This window comes from Bombina bombina, chromosome 1 (genome assembly GCF_027579735.1).
Source record: "Bombina bombina isolate aBomBom1 chromosome 1, aBomBom1.pri, whole genome shotgun sequence".
NCBI lineage: Eukaryota > Metazoa > Chordata > Amphibia > Anura > Bombinatoridae > Bombina > Bombina bombina.
In genome coordinates, this window is record NC_069499.1 from 1,510,264,868 (window position 1) to 1,510,279,084 (window position 14,217).

The 14,217-nt window shown below is 36.1% G+C and overlaps 1 protein-coding gene across 2 annotated transcripts in view; it reads right to left on the reverse strand.

Annotated features, from left to right (window-relative positions):
* PECAM1 (platelet and endothelial cell adhesion molecule 1) overlaps nucleotides 1–12,259 on the reverse strand; it is a 526,904-nt gene extending 514,645 nt beyond the window's left edge. Inside the window, exons 1-2 of one of the 2 annotated variants that reach the window (XM_053708083.1) lie at nucleotides 12,065–12,253; nucleotides 11,959–11,982 (exon numbers count right to left, since the gene is read on the reverse strand). In XM_053708083.1, the coding sequence (XP_053564058.1) occupies nucleotides 11,959–11,982; nucleotides 12,065–12,098 (58 nt within the window). In that variant the 5' untranslated portion in view covers nucleotides 12,099–12,253. Of the gene's footprint in view, nucleotides 1–11,958; nucleotides 11,983–12,064 lie in introns of both variants that reach the window. The other variant, XM_053708076.1, reaches the window with a different exon arrangement.
* Nucleotides 12,260–14,217: the final 1,958 nt, after the last annotated feature.

A 14,217-nucleotide genomic window follows, 5' to 3' on the forward strand; every position in this document is an offset into this window, starting at 1 on the left:
AATACCGGAGGTAGCCTAAAACCAGCTTTAGGAGCCTCTAACGCTGGTTTTCACGACTACCGCCAAACTCCAAATCTAGGCCTATGTCTTTAAGATCATCATCAGCTGACTACATATGGAAATGTTTCCGTATGATATTGCAAACCTGATGGTACTGATTGCTATATCTGGTGATAAAAGAAACACCTTTTGAGACATCATGTTTTATTGTTTTTTCTGTTCTTAGAAACTCTGACCTATTTCTCTTGGCTATGTCCATCCTAGTGAGGGACACCTCCTTTCTATTATACCCTCTCTGGCATAGACGATTTTCTAGATCTAGGGCTTGTTCCTCATATTCCTCTTGTGTAGTACAGTTTCGTCTAAGACGTATGAACTGTCCTTTTGTGACTGACTTGAAAACCCTCCTGGGGTGATTGCTTCTTGCGTGAAGCAATGTGTTCCCAGAAATGGGTTTTCTGTACACCTTTGTGTACACTTTATTGCCTTTACTCATAAGAGTCACATCCAAATAGTATAGTTGGATTGCATTGAACTCAGAAGTGAATTTTATTCCTACAGTATTGTCATTAAGGTACATTAGAAAATCTTTGGCTTCCATTTCATTGCCCTCCCAGATGATCTTAAAGACATAGTTACTAAGGGATGCAGATATGCTTTCAAGAGAGGGAAAACCTTAGGTAATATTCTAGCTCCCACACAGTTATACTCTACTAGACCAGACCATTCATCATGGTTAAGGTTTAAGGGAGTGTACAAATGTAGCTGTGTGTCGTGCATAGCATGTAGCTATCTCCAAAGTGGAGAAGGCTTTTTGAGCACAGTGACAGGAGAAAAATTCAGACATTACTCTTGCCTGAACTGTAGAGCCACTTATGTGGTGTATTTGCTTACTTGTGCAGAGTGTGGAGTCCAATATACAGGTCTCACCTCTAGGGAAACACGTGATAGAATCCGTGATGACACTGGGCGTATGTCATTCTCAGATAGGTTTCCAACATTTTCACCGCTGCCAAATTCACAGCTGCCAATAATACATCAATAGGACGTGCTCTTGTGGAAATTTTATGTAGTCACCAAAATGTCAACGTTTTGATGTTTACTTTCCAAATATGACTCAAAATTGCTACTGAGTTTAAACAAAGTGAGTGATGTGAAGTGTACAGCTGCTGTATGATTGTTCAGTCTTCAAATTACAATAATTTGTTATTACTGTAACTTTATATCTTCCAGGACTATTTCCCATTAGGTAATGTTTAATTTACGGGTTGTCATATTATAAAAACCCTGTGTTGTGCCACAGAAAGGTGATCACTGGGTTACAAACTCAGTGAAAATTAAAACTCACTTTGTAAATTTCAAACTTAATGGCTCAATGCCTGTCCACTCATATGGCCAGGACATTTGGTATGGACGGTAATTTGCCAGTAAAAAACACAACGGAGCTGTTACCCCAGTGACTACATGTAAGATAAAGAGAGCAGTACTGAGTACCATTAAAGGGACATAAAACAAACATATATATATATATATATATATATATATATTTCATGATTCAAATAAAGCAAACAGTTTTAAACAACTTTCTAATTTATTTTGTGCACATTTCTTGAGCATTATATGGCAGCAGTGTTTCAAGAATGTTATCCATTGCAAGAGCGCTAGATGGGAACAAAGCAAATTTGATAACAGAAGTTAATTGAAAACTTTTTTAAATTGTATGCGCTATCTGAATCACAAAAGAAAAATTCTTGGTTTCATATTCCTTTAACATATAAGATAGCATTTTTTATACCCTTTACCTACATATTTGAAATACATAGAGAAATAATAGGTGTTTAAAATTAAGCTGCCATTCAGGGAACTATAAATAAAAAAAAAGATAATTAAGTGTCCAATATTTTTGTAAAGATTTTATTGGACAGCCTGCTGAAATACTTGACTGTCCCATAAAATTCTGGACACCTGGCAACCTTACTTTTCAGTCAAAATTATTCATCTGTTCAAAAAAAAATATAATTTTAGCGTAAAACCCACCCCGGACAAACTTCATAAATCTGCCAAGTGGGTAATGTATTTAATGATAATTTGTGCAATAAAAATTGAACATTACCTCATTTAGATAAATATTTTACCCCAAAAAAATCATATATATATAAAAATATGTATTTATGAATAAATAGAACATATTCTGCTATGTAAAGAACATTGTGAAATATTAATATTTCATGTCGGGTTAGCACACTTGAGATGTGATCAAGCAGGGTGTTATGTTTTTTTTCCACTTTTTGACTCTTTTTTTTTTTCTTAAATGAGCGAATTCGCTAACGTGTACGTAATATCCTAAATTAAATGCGCACATTGGGTTTGCAAGCAAGCGAATACGTTTTGCTTTCAACTTGTAACACTGCTCCACTTGTAATCTGGCCCTAAATGTGAAACACATTTTCAAAAGTGCCACACCAGCATCTTAACTCAGAGATAAATACATCACTGATTTTTTTTTTTTAAATCTAGTTAATAACCGCTCTAACATTTTTTTACTTTTTAAGTGAAAAGGGTGGTCACACATTTATCAGTGCATTTTTCACTTCCCATCAGGAATGTCATATTGAGGGCAATATGTCACCTTTGCAGCAATGTTGCAGGAAACAATAAGGTTGCCGTCCTTTAAGCGGGCTCGCCATTTGGGCAGGGTGAGCTGGTCACCAGCCCCGGGACCTGCCCTTTGGGGTTCCCCATGCACACATGATAGAACTGTGGTGCAGAGTGCAGTGCTGCTCCTCTGAGTTTGAGGGCTGAGCATGTGGGCATGGAGAGATCAGGACAATGTTAAGTGAAGTGCAGGCTCTTCTCTCGGTAAAGCCTTTATCTCTTGTTCAACCCTTCTCACTGCTCTTAGGCAGCCAACTGGATGGAAGCAGCGAGTTTGAGGTGATTTATCTCTGCTACCTAGAATAAGAAGCATAGACTGCCTCTTAAGGGCTTGATTACAATTTGCAAGCTAACTGTTGCGCAGAGTGATAAGGGGTTTATCGCAGGGGAAGTAGTAAGCGTATTACATGTTGAAAATAAATACATGCGTTTGAGCACAATTGAATTTAACGAAATATCTATACATAAATAGACATATAGGGTTTTTGGAGCCCTCTGCAGTCAAGTAGCTGAAAACATGAAAAATCATATTTATGTAATAATCATATTTAATAAAATTACTGTAAATATTTCACATTCCAATATTCTTATGTTCTAATTATTTGTAAATAGTTATTCCTATATATATATATATATATATATATATATATATATATATATATATATATATATATATATATATATATATATATATATGTATATAACTATACCTATTAATCATATAGATATATATTTTACCAAAATAAATCTGATTTATTTAAATATATATTTTAGAATAAATAGAACATATTCTGCTATGTGAAGAGCATTGTGATGTGAAATATTTATATTTTATGTTGGGTTAGCGCACTTAATTAAACGCAATTGCATTTTCAAATGACTAAGGTTGTTATGGTTTTTTCCACTTTTCATACTCCATTAACTTGCAGTGGAGTAGCAGCAAGTTTTGACCAGGGGACCAGTATAACTCACACTTATTTTCGGCAACTGTCAATATATATTGATGATTATGAACATTTATACACTAATAGTAACAACACTTTGCACTATATAAAAATACAAGGCATCTATACACTAATAACATGCTGAAAAGAATAACTAATGCAGGGTACCTATACACTGATAACATATATGCTGCTCTATATAATAATGTTTAGTGTTCATACACTAAAAAACAGAACAGGCTTCCCTGTATAATGATGATGGGTGGTGATGGTGAACACTCTGTGCTGCATAATGATGCTGAACATTTATACACTGACAATGAACACACTGCATTGTATAAGTATGCCAGGTATATATACACTGTAATAGGACATGTTGTGCTGAATAATGATTATGGCCATCTATGCACTTTAAGGTATAGGCATGCATGTAAAGTACACAGATAATAGACGTGGTTATGTGCAATACTGAATTTATTTATATATATATATATATATATATATATATATATATATATATACATATATATATATATATATATATATATATATATATACACAGTATAGATCGATAGATAGATATATAGATATAAAGCTATAGATACACATATACACACACACATATATATTTAAATACATACGTCAGATATCATGTACAGTGTATTTCAAAAGCTGGAGGATTTTCAGTGCTTCTACAAGTGCCCATCAGTCCTAATAATACCCACTAGGCTGTGGGTCTTACTGCTGTCCCCGGCTCCACCACCTTTCTTTCATGTAATTAGCAAGAGTCCATGAGCTAGTGACGTATGGGATATACATTCCTACCAGGAGGGGCAAAGTTTCCCAAACCTTAAAATGCCTATAAATACACCCCTCACCACACCCACAATTCAGTTTTTACAAACTTTGCCTCCGATGGAGGTGGTGAAGTAAGTTTGTGCTAGATTCTACGTTGATATGCGCTCCGCAGCAAGTTGGAGCCCGGTTTTCCTCTCAGCGTGCAGTGAATGTCAGAGGGATGTGAGGAGAGTATTGCCTATTTGAATGCAGTGATCTCCTTCTAAGGGGTCTATTTCATAGGTTCTCTGTTATCGGTCGTAGAGATTCATCTCTTACCTCCCTTTTCAGATCGACGATATACTCTTATATATACCATTACCTCTGCTGATTCTCGTTTCAGTACTGGTTTGGCTATCTGCTATATGTAGATGAGTGTCCTGGGGTAAGTAAGTAAGCTTATTTTCTGTGACACTCCAAGCTATGGTTGGGCACTTTGTTTATAAAGTTCTAAATATATGTATTCAAACATTTATTTGCCTTGACTCAGAATGTTCAACTTTCCTTATTTTCAGACCGTCAGTTTCATATTTGGGATAATGCATTTTAATTTAACATATTTTACCTTAAAATTTGACTTTTTCCCTGTGGGCTGTTAGGCTCGCGGGGGCTGAAAATGCTTCATTTTATTGCGTCATTCTTGGCGCGGACTTTTTTTGGCGCAAAAATTCTATTTCCGTTTCCGGCGTCATACGTGTCGCCGGAAGTTGCGTCATTCTTTGACGTTATTTTGCGCCAAAAATGTCGGCGTTCCGGATGTGGCGTCATTTTTGGCGCCAAAAGCATTTAGGCGCCAAATAATGTGGGCGTCTTTTTTGGCGCTAAAAAATATGGGCGTCATTTTTGTCTCCACATTATTTAAGTCTCATTATTTATTGCTTCTGGTTGCTAGAAGCTTGTTCACTGGCATTTTTTTCCCATTCCTGAAACTGTCATTTAAGGAATTTGATCAATTTTGCTTTATATGTTGTTTTTTTCTTTTACATATTGCAAGATGTTCCACGTTGCAACTGAGTCAGAAGTTACTACAGGAAAATCACTGCACAGTGCTGGAGCTACCAAGCTAAGTCTGCTATAAACTTTTGGTATCTGTTTCTCCAGCTGTTATTTGTATTGCATGTCATGTCAAACTTATTAATGCAGATAAAATTTCCTTTAGTACTGTTACATTACCTGTTGCTGTTCCGTCAACATCTAATTTTCAGAGTGTTCCTGATAACATAAGAGATTTTATTTATTTTAAATCCATTAAGAAGGCTATGTCTGTTATTTCTCCTTCTAGTATACATAAAAGTCTTTTAAAACTTCTCTTTTTTTCAGATGAATTTTTAAATGAACATCATCATTCTGATACTGATAATGGTTCTTCTGGTTCAGAGGTTTCTGTCTCAGAGGTTGATGCTGATAAATCTTTGTATTTGTTCAAGATGGAATTTATTCGTTCTTTACTTAAAGAAGTGTTATTTGCATTAGAAATAGAGGATTCTGGTCCTCTTGATACTAAATGTAAACGTTTAAATAAGGTTTTTAAATCTCCTGTAGTTATTCCAGAAGTGTTTTATCTCCCTGATGCTATTTCTGAAGTAATTTCCAGGGAATGGAATAATTTGGGTAATTTATTTACTCCTTCTAGACGTTTAAGCAAATTATATCCTGTGCCATCTGACAGATTAGAGTTTTTTGGGACAAAAATCCCTAAGGTTATGGGGCTGTCTCTACTCCTGCTAATGTACTACTATTCCTATGGCAGATAGTACTTCATTTAAGGATCCTTTAGATAGGAAAATTGAATCCTTTCTAAGAAAAGCTTACTTATGTTCAGGTAATCTTCTTAGACCTGCTATATTTTTAGCGGATGTTGCTGCAGCTTCAACTTTTTGGTTAGAAGCTTTAGCGCAACAAGTAACAGATCATAATTTTATAGCATTATTATTATTCTATAACATGCTAATAATTTTGTTGGTGATACCATCTTTTGATATCATTAGAGTTGATGTCAGGTATATGTCTCTAGCTATTTTAGCTAGAAAAGCTTTATGGATTAAACTTGGAATGCTGACATGTCTTCTAAGTCAACTTTGCTTTCCCTTTCTTTCCAGGGTAAATATTCATTTCGTTCCTTTCCTCACAACAAGGAACAAAAGCCTGATCCTTCATCCTCAGGAGCGGTATCAGTTTGGAAACTATTTCCAGTTTGGAATATATCCGAGCCTTATAGAAACCTATAGCCAGCTCCTAAGTACCTATGAAGGGGCGGCCCTTATTCCAGCTCAGCTGGTATGGGGCAGATTACGTTTTCTTCAAAGAAATTTGGATCAATTCCGTTCTTAATCTCTGGTTTCAGAAACATTGTTTCAGAAAGGTACAGAATTGGCTTCAAGTTAAGGCCTCCTGCTAAGAGATTCTTTTCTTTCCCGTGTCCCAGTTAACACAGCAAGGCTCAGCATTTCTGAAATGTGTTTCAGATCTAGAGTTGGCTGGAGTATTTATGCCAGTTCCAGTTCTGGAACAGGGGCTGGGGTTTTATTTTATCTCTTCATTGTACCAAAGAAGGTCAATTCCTTCAGACCAGTTCTGGATCTATCATTATTGAATCGTTATGTTAGGATACCAACATTCAAGATGGTTACTGTAGGACTATCCTGCCTTTTGTTTAGCAAGGGCATTATATGTCTACAATAGATTTACAGGATGTGTATCTGCATATTCCGATTCATCCAGATCACTTTTAGTGTCTGAGATTCTCTTTTTAGACAAGCATTACCAGTTTTGTGGCTCTACCGTTTGGCCTAGCCTCAGTTCCAAGAATTTTTTTTTTTCAAAGGTTCTCGGTGCCCTTCTTTCTGTAATCAGAGAATAGGGTTTTGGTATTTCCTTATTTGGACGATATCTTGGTACTTGCTCAGTCTTCTCATTTTCGTAGAATCTCATACGAATCGACTTGTGTTGTTTCTTCAAGTTCATGGTTGGAGGATCAATTTACCAATCAGTTCATTGATTCCTCAGACAAGGGTAACCTTTTTAGGTTTCTAGATAAATTCAGTGTCTATGACTCTGTCCTTGTCAGACAAGAGAAGTTTAACATTGATATCAGCTTTTCAAAACCTTCAGTCACAATCATTCCCTTTGGTAGCCTTATGCATGGAAATGTTGGGTCTTAGGACTGCCGCATCAGATGCGATCTCCTTTGCTCGTTTTCACATGCGACCTCTTCAGCTCTGTATGCTGAACCAATGGTGCAGGGATTACTCAAAGATATCTCAATTAATATCTTTAAACCGATTTTACGACACTCTCTGACATGGTGGACAGATCACCATCGTTTAGTTCAGGGGGCTTCTTTGTTCTTCCGACCTGGACTATAATCTCAACAGATGTTAGTTTTACAGGTTGGGGAGCTGTGTGGGGGTATCTGACGGCACAAGGGGTTTGGGAATCTCAGGAGGTGAGATTTCCGATCAATATTTGGAACTCCGTGCAATTTTCAGAGCTCTTCAGTCTTGGCCTCTTCCGAAGAGAGAGTTGTTCATTTGTTTTCAGATAAGACAATGTCACAACTGTGGCATACATCAATCATCAAGGACTCACAGTCCTCTGGCTATGAAAGAAGTATCTCGAATTTTGGTTTGGGCGGAATCCAGCTCCTGTCTAATCTCTGCGGTTTATATCCCAGGTATGGACAATTGGAAAGCGGATTATCTCAGTCGCCAAACGTTGCATCCGGGCGAATGGTCTCTTCACCCAGAGGTATTTCTTCAGATTGTTCAAATGGGGGAACTTCCAGAAATAGATCTGATGGCTTCTCATCTAAACAAGAAACTTCCCAGGTATCTGTCCAGATCCCGGGATCCTTAGGCGGAGGCAGTGGATGCATTTTTCACTTCCTTGGAAGTATCATCCTGCCTATATCTTTCCGCCTCTAGTTCTTCTTCCAAGAGTAATCTCCAAGATTCTGAAGGAATGCTCGTTTGTTCTGCTGGTAGCTCCGGCATGGCCTCACAGGTTTTGGTATGCGGATCTTGTCCGGATGGCCTCTTGCCAACCGTGGACTCTTCCGTTAAGACCAGACCTTTTGTCTCAAGGTCCTTTTTTCCATCAGGATCTGAAATCCTTAAATTTAAAGGTATGGAGATTGAACGCTTGATTCTTGGTCAAAGAGGTTTCTCTGACTCTGTGATTTATACTATGTTACAGGCTCGTAAATCTGTATCCAGAGAGATATATTATAGAGTCTGGAAGACTTATATTTCTTGGTGTCTTTCTCATCATTTTTCTTGGCATTCTTTTAGAATACCGAGAATATTACAATTTCTTCAGGATGGTTTAGATAAGGGTTTGTCCGCAAGTTCCTTGAAAGGTCAAATCTCTGCTCTTTCTGTTCTTTTTCACAGAAAGATTGCTATTCTTCCTGATATTCATTGTTTTGTACAAGCTTTGGTTCGTATAAAGCCTGTCATTAAGTCAATTTCTCCTCCTTGGAGTTTGAATTTGGTTCTGGGGGCTCTTCAAGCTCCTCCATTTGAACCTATGCATTCATTGGATATTAAATTACTTTCTTGGAAAGTTTTGTTCCTTTTGGCCATCTCTTCTGCCAGAAGAGTTTCTGAATTATCTGCTCTTTCTTGTGAGTCTCCTTTTCTGATTTTTCATCAGGATAAGGCGGTGTTGCGAACTTCTTTTGAATTTTTACCTAAGTTGTGAATTCCAACAACATTAGTAGAGACATTGTGGTTCTTTCATTATGTCCTAATCCTAAGAATTCTAAGGAGAAATCGTTGCATTCTTTGGATGTTATTAGAGCTTTGAAATATTATGTTGAAGCTACTAAGTCTTTCCGAAAGACTTCTGGTTTATTTGTTATCTTTTCCGGTTTTAGAAAGGCCAGAAAACTTCTGCCATTTCTTTGGCATCTTGGTTGAAATCTTTATTTCATCTTGCCTATATTGAGTTGGGTAAGACTCCGCCTCATAGGATTACAGCTCATTCTACTAGGTCAGTTTCTACTTCCTGGGCGTTTAGGAATGAAGCTTCGGTTGATCAGATTTGCAAAGTGGCAACTTGGTTCTCTTTGCATACTTTTACCAAATTCTACCATTTTGTTGTATTTTCTTCTTCTGAAGCAGTTTTTGGTAGAAAAGTACTTCAGGCAGCGGTTTCAGTTTGAATCTTCTGCTTATGTTTTTCATTAAACTTTATTTTGGGTGTGGATTATTTTCAGCAGGAATTGGCTGTCTTTATTTTATCCCTCCCTCTCTAGTGACTCTTGTGTGGAAAGATCCACATCTTGGGTAGTCATTATCCCATACGTCACTAGCTCATGGACTCTTGCTAATTACATGAAAGAAAACATAATTTATGTAAGAACTTACCTGATAAATTCATTTCTTTCATATTAGCAAGAGTCCATGAGGCCCGCCCTTTTTTGTGGTGGTTATGATTTTTTTGTATAAAGCACAATTATTCCAATTCCTTATTTTATATGCTTTCGCACTTTTTTCTTATCACCCCACTTCTTGGCTATTCGTTAAACTGAATTGTGGGTGTGGTGAGGGGTGTATTTATAGGCATTTTAAGGTTTGGGAAACTTTGCCCCTCCTGGTAGGAATGTATATCCCATACGTCACTAGCTCATGGACTCTTGCTAATATGAAAGAAATGAATTTATCAGGTAAGTTCTTACATAAATTATGTTTTTATGAAGGCTGGCCAGTACTCTCTGCCTCCATATATTTTAGGGGAGTCTTCTTCCATTCTAGCAATTTATGCCATACCACATATGGTCACTACCCTAGTCAAAAAGGATGATCTTCCTGGGGTCATTCAGAAGTGATAGATGACTCCAGACTAGTTATCAGAAGCCATCCTGAAGTATGCCCACAGGATGAAATATTTAAATGAGATGACTATAGAGTAATCATTCTAAAGTCATCACCCACATTTTGTGTAACTTAGATGATGACTTTGCAAGCCTAATCATGTCTGATAATGTGCAAATTACTTCTAAAGTATTTTGATGGACATCAAATTACTACAGGATGGTCTCTAAAGTAATACTATTTGTTTTGGGTAATCTTAAACCCAAGTTAGGTAGCAAAAATAAATATAGACATTTTTTAAAAATCATGTAATTCAGCAAACATGCCCCCCCCCCCCCCTGCAGGGGCGCCCTTAGGGGGTTGCCTAGTCTGCCTCTATTGTAGCAACGGCCCTGAGGGGGGGGGGTGAGACTTGGTAGATATTATACATTTCAGTGGAACTAACTGCAGCTGCACCACACAAAAAGTCTGCTCCATTTTGAAAAAATGTTATAGAAAAATCTAGTGTTTGTGCAGTTTGTATGTTTTTGTGTTTTTTATTTGATGACAGTTGTTGAAACTGTCTGCCAAGGAGATATATGCTATAAATCATCCCCCACCTGTAATTACTTTAATTAAAATGCCTTTTTTTCCCTTTTGTTGCTTTCTTGATTTTTAAGCCCTGAATGCTTGTGCATATAATTCATGTAAACTCATATAATTTATGTATGCATTTACATGAATTCTGCAAAAACAGTTATTAGTTTATAATACACAATTTTTTCTGCTTGACAACATTTCAGAGTAGTTTTTTTAACATAGGGTTAAAAGCATATGATGAGGCACATCTTACCATATATTTTCAATATCATGTTATTCTTAATTCATATACAGATATATAGATGATATATCCAAAAACAAATGCACATGTCTAATATATATATATATATATATATATATATATATATATATACAGTATATATATATATATATATATATATATATATATATATATATATATATATATATATACATATATATATATATACAGAAACATGAATTGTTAGCAGTTAAATATACATATGTTCATGTTGCAATAATGTATTACCTAGAATTATCTCATGTAAATTTGGGAGAATGATGCAATATTAAAATAAAATGTAAGAAAATGTAAATGAAAGGAGGGCAAAATATATAATGAAAGTATATTGCAATGTTGTTTCACTATGCATAACTAAACATGTTATATACAAAAATCAAGGTGTTTACTGTCCCTTTCACTCCTAACTCTATTCCCTAACTCTATTAAAATGTCGATTAGGACTTTCTTGCACTAAAATATCATAGGAGGTGATAACTCGCATGTAAGAACTGCAGTTGCAATATTTAGACCACAAGATTGTGGTTGACGATCTTGCACCTGATAGTTACTACCTGGATACCATTTTATGTATTCTTTTCTCTAGCTATAGATCTATCTATTAATAGAAACTTGTTTATATTTTCCCTACCTTAAAACAATAACAAACATAATATGGAATTCTAAAAAGTTATTTTATTTGGCACCCTAATTATACATTAGAATTACTGCTACAAAAACACACAAAGAATGTAAGTACCAAATGATAGCTTAGACTGTAAAGCTCCTGCACCAGATATCTGTTATTTTTTTTAACTATTCCTTTAATGATAGATATACTAGTAACAAAAGGAAAAACTGTAGTTACCGTTTTGTGCATTGGTTGTCCCCCCTGAAAAAGTGAGACAGCAGGCTCTTATTTCCAGTTTTTTTAAGATATTGCAGTTGATAAGCTCAAATAACTTGATACTTACATCCTCCAATAAGCAAAACAAAATATAAATACATCTCTGCATCAAAGTCAAAGCAGTTTATTTCTCCCAAAAAATAAAATATGTAATAAAGTAATCCTGTTATAAATCTCCGAAAAACAATCCCAAAATGTAAGCTATGGCTTCCAGAGTTCTATTTTGAAGTAAAATAATCATCGATTCAGTGCCAAAACTGAAACTCACGTATAGTTCATTATTAATTGCAAGTAGTTGACACTGTATTTCACTGAGTCATGCTTCACTGGTATATAACATAGGCACTAATGAATCGATAAGAAGTCAAAACCCAGACAGAACGAGGGTGTAACCCTGACAAGGGGGGCCACTCACTGACACTAAAAACATCTTGATAGCACATTAACTGAGGGCTTAACACTAGCTATATGTTAAAGGATTAATTATTATTAATTGCAGTGGGCTAAGTAATAAAGCCATTATGGTGTTTCTGCTATTATATAAATCTATGTGAAGATTGCTGAAACTATTATTGATGTATTTGACAGAAGTAATTGCATAAGAACCAGGGCCGTTTCCAGAGAATCTTGCTCCCAGGGCATAATTTCAAAATGCGCCCCCTCACAGATTCTAATTTATTTCATGATTCAAATAAAGCAAACCGTTTTAAACAACTTTCTAATTTAATTTGTGCACATTTCTAGAGCACTATATGGCAGCAGTGTTTCAAGAATGTTATCCATTGCAAGAGCGCTAGATGGGAACAAAGCAAATTTGATAACAGAAGTTAATTGAAAACTTTTTTAAATTGTATGCGCTATCTGAATCACAAAAGAAAATTCTTGGTTTCATATTCCTTTAACATATAAGATAGCATTTTCTTCTGTTATGTGCGATCAGTCCACGGGTCATCATTACTTCTGGGATATAACTCCTCCCCAACAGGAAATGCAAGAGGATTCACCCAGCAGAGCTGATATAGCTCCTCCCCTCTACGTCAGTCCCAGTCATTCTCTTGCACCCAACGACTAGATAGGATGTGTGAGAGGACTATGGTGATTATACTTAGTTTTTATGACTTCAATCAAAAGTTTGTTATTTTACAATAGCACCGGAGCGTGTTATTACTTCTCTGGCAGAGTTTGAAGAAGAATCTACCAGAGTTTATTACTATGATTTTAACCGGAGTAGTTAAGATCATATTGCTGTTCTCGGCCATCTGAGGGAGGTAAAGGCTTCAGATCAGGGGACAGCGGGCAGATGAATCTGCATTGAGGTATGTAGCAGTTTTTATTTTCTGAATGGAATTGATGAAAAAATCCTGCTATACCGTTATAATGACATGTATGTATACACTTCAGTATTCTGGGAATGGTTTTTCACCGGAACTACTCTGTTAAAGGTCACTAATCCTTCTAATAAATATTGTCATGTTAAACGTTTTTGCTGGAATGTAGAATCGTTTACATTGCTGAGGTACTGAGTAAATAAATGTTTGGGCATTATTTTCCACTTGGCAGTTGTCTGCTTTAAATTGTGACAGTTTCGTTTCTCCTCACTGCTGTGTGTGAGAGGGAGGGGCCGTTTTGGCGCTCTTTTGCTACGCATCAAAAAAATTCCAGTCAGCTACTATTATATTTCCTGCATGATCCGGTTCACTGACAGATCTCAGGGGTCTTCAAACTTCTTTGAAGGGAGGTACATTCTCTCAGCAGAGCTGTGAGAATTGTTATTGACTGTGAATAAAAACGTTACTCTATAATTTTTTATGTCAAATTTAGTTATTTACTAATGGGAACAAACCTTTGCTAAAAGTTGTGTTATTTTAAACTTGATGCTATAACTGTTTCAGTTCATTATCTCAACTGTCATTTAATCGTTAAAGTACCTCTTTGAGGCACAGTACGTTTTTGCTAAAAAAGATTATAACCAGGTTGCAAGTTATTGCTAGTGTGTTAAACATGTCTGACTCAGAGAATATCTGTGTCATTTGTTCCAATGCCAAGGTGGAGCCCAATAGAAATTTATGTACTAACTGTATTGATGCTACTTTAAATAAAAGTCAATTTGTACAATGTGAACAAATTTCACCAAACTGCGAGGGAAGAGTTATGCCGACTAACTCGCCTCACGCGGCAGTACCTGCATCTCCAGCCCGGGAGGTGAGTGATATTATGGCG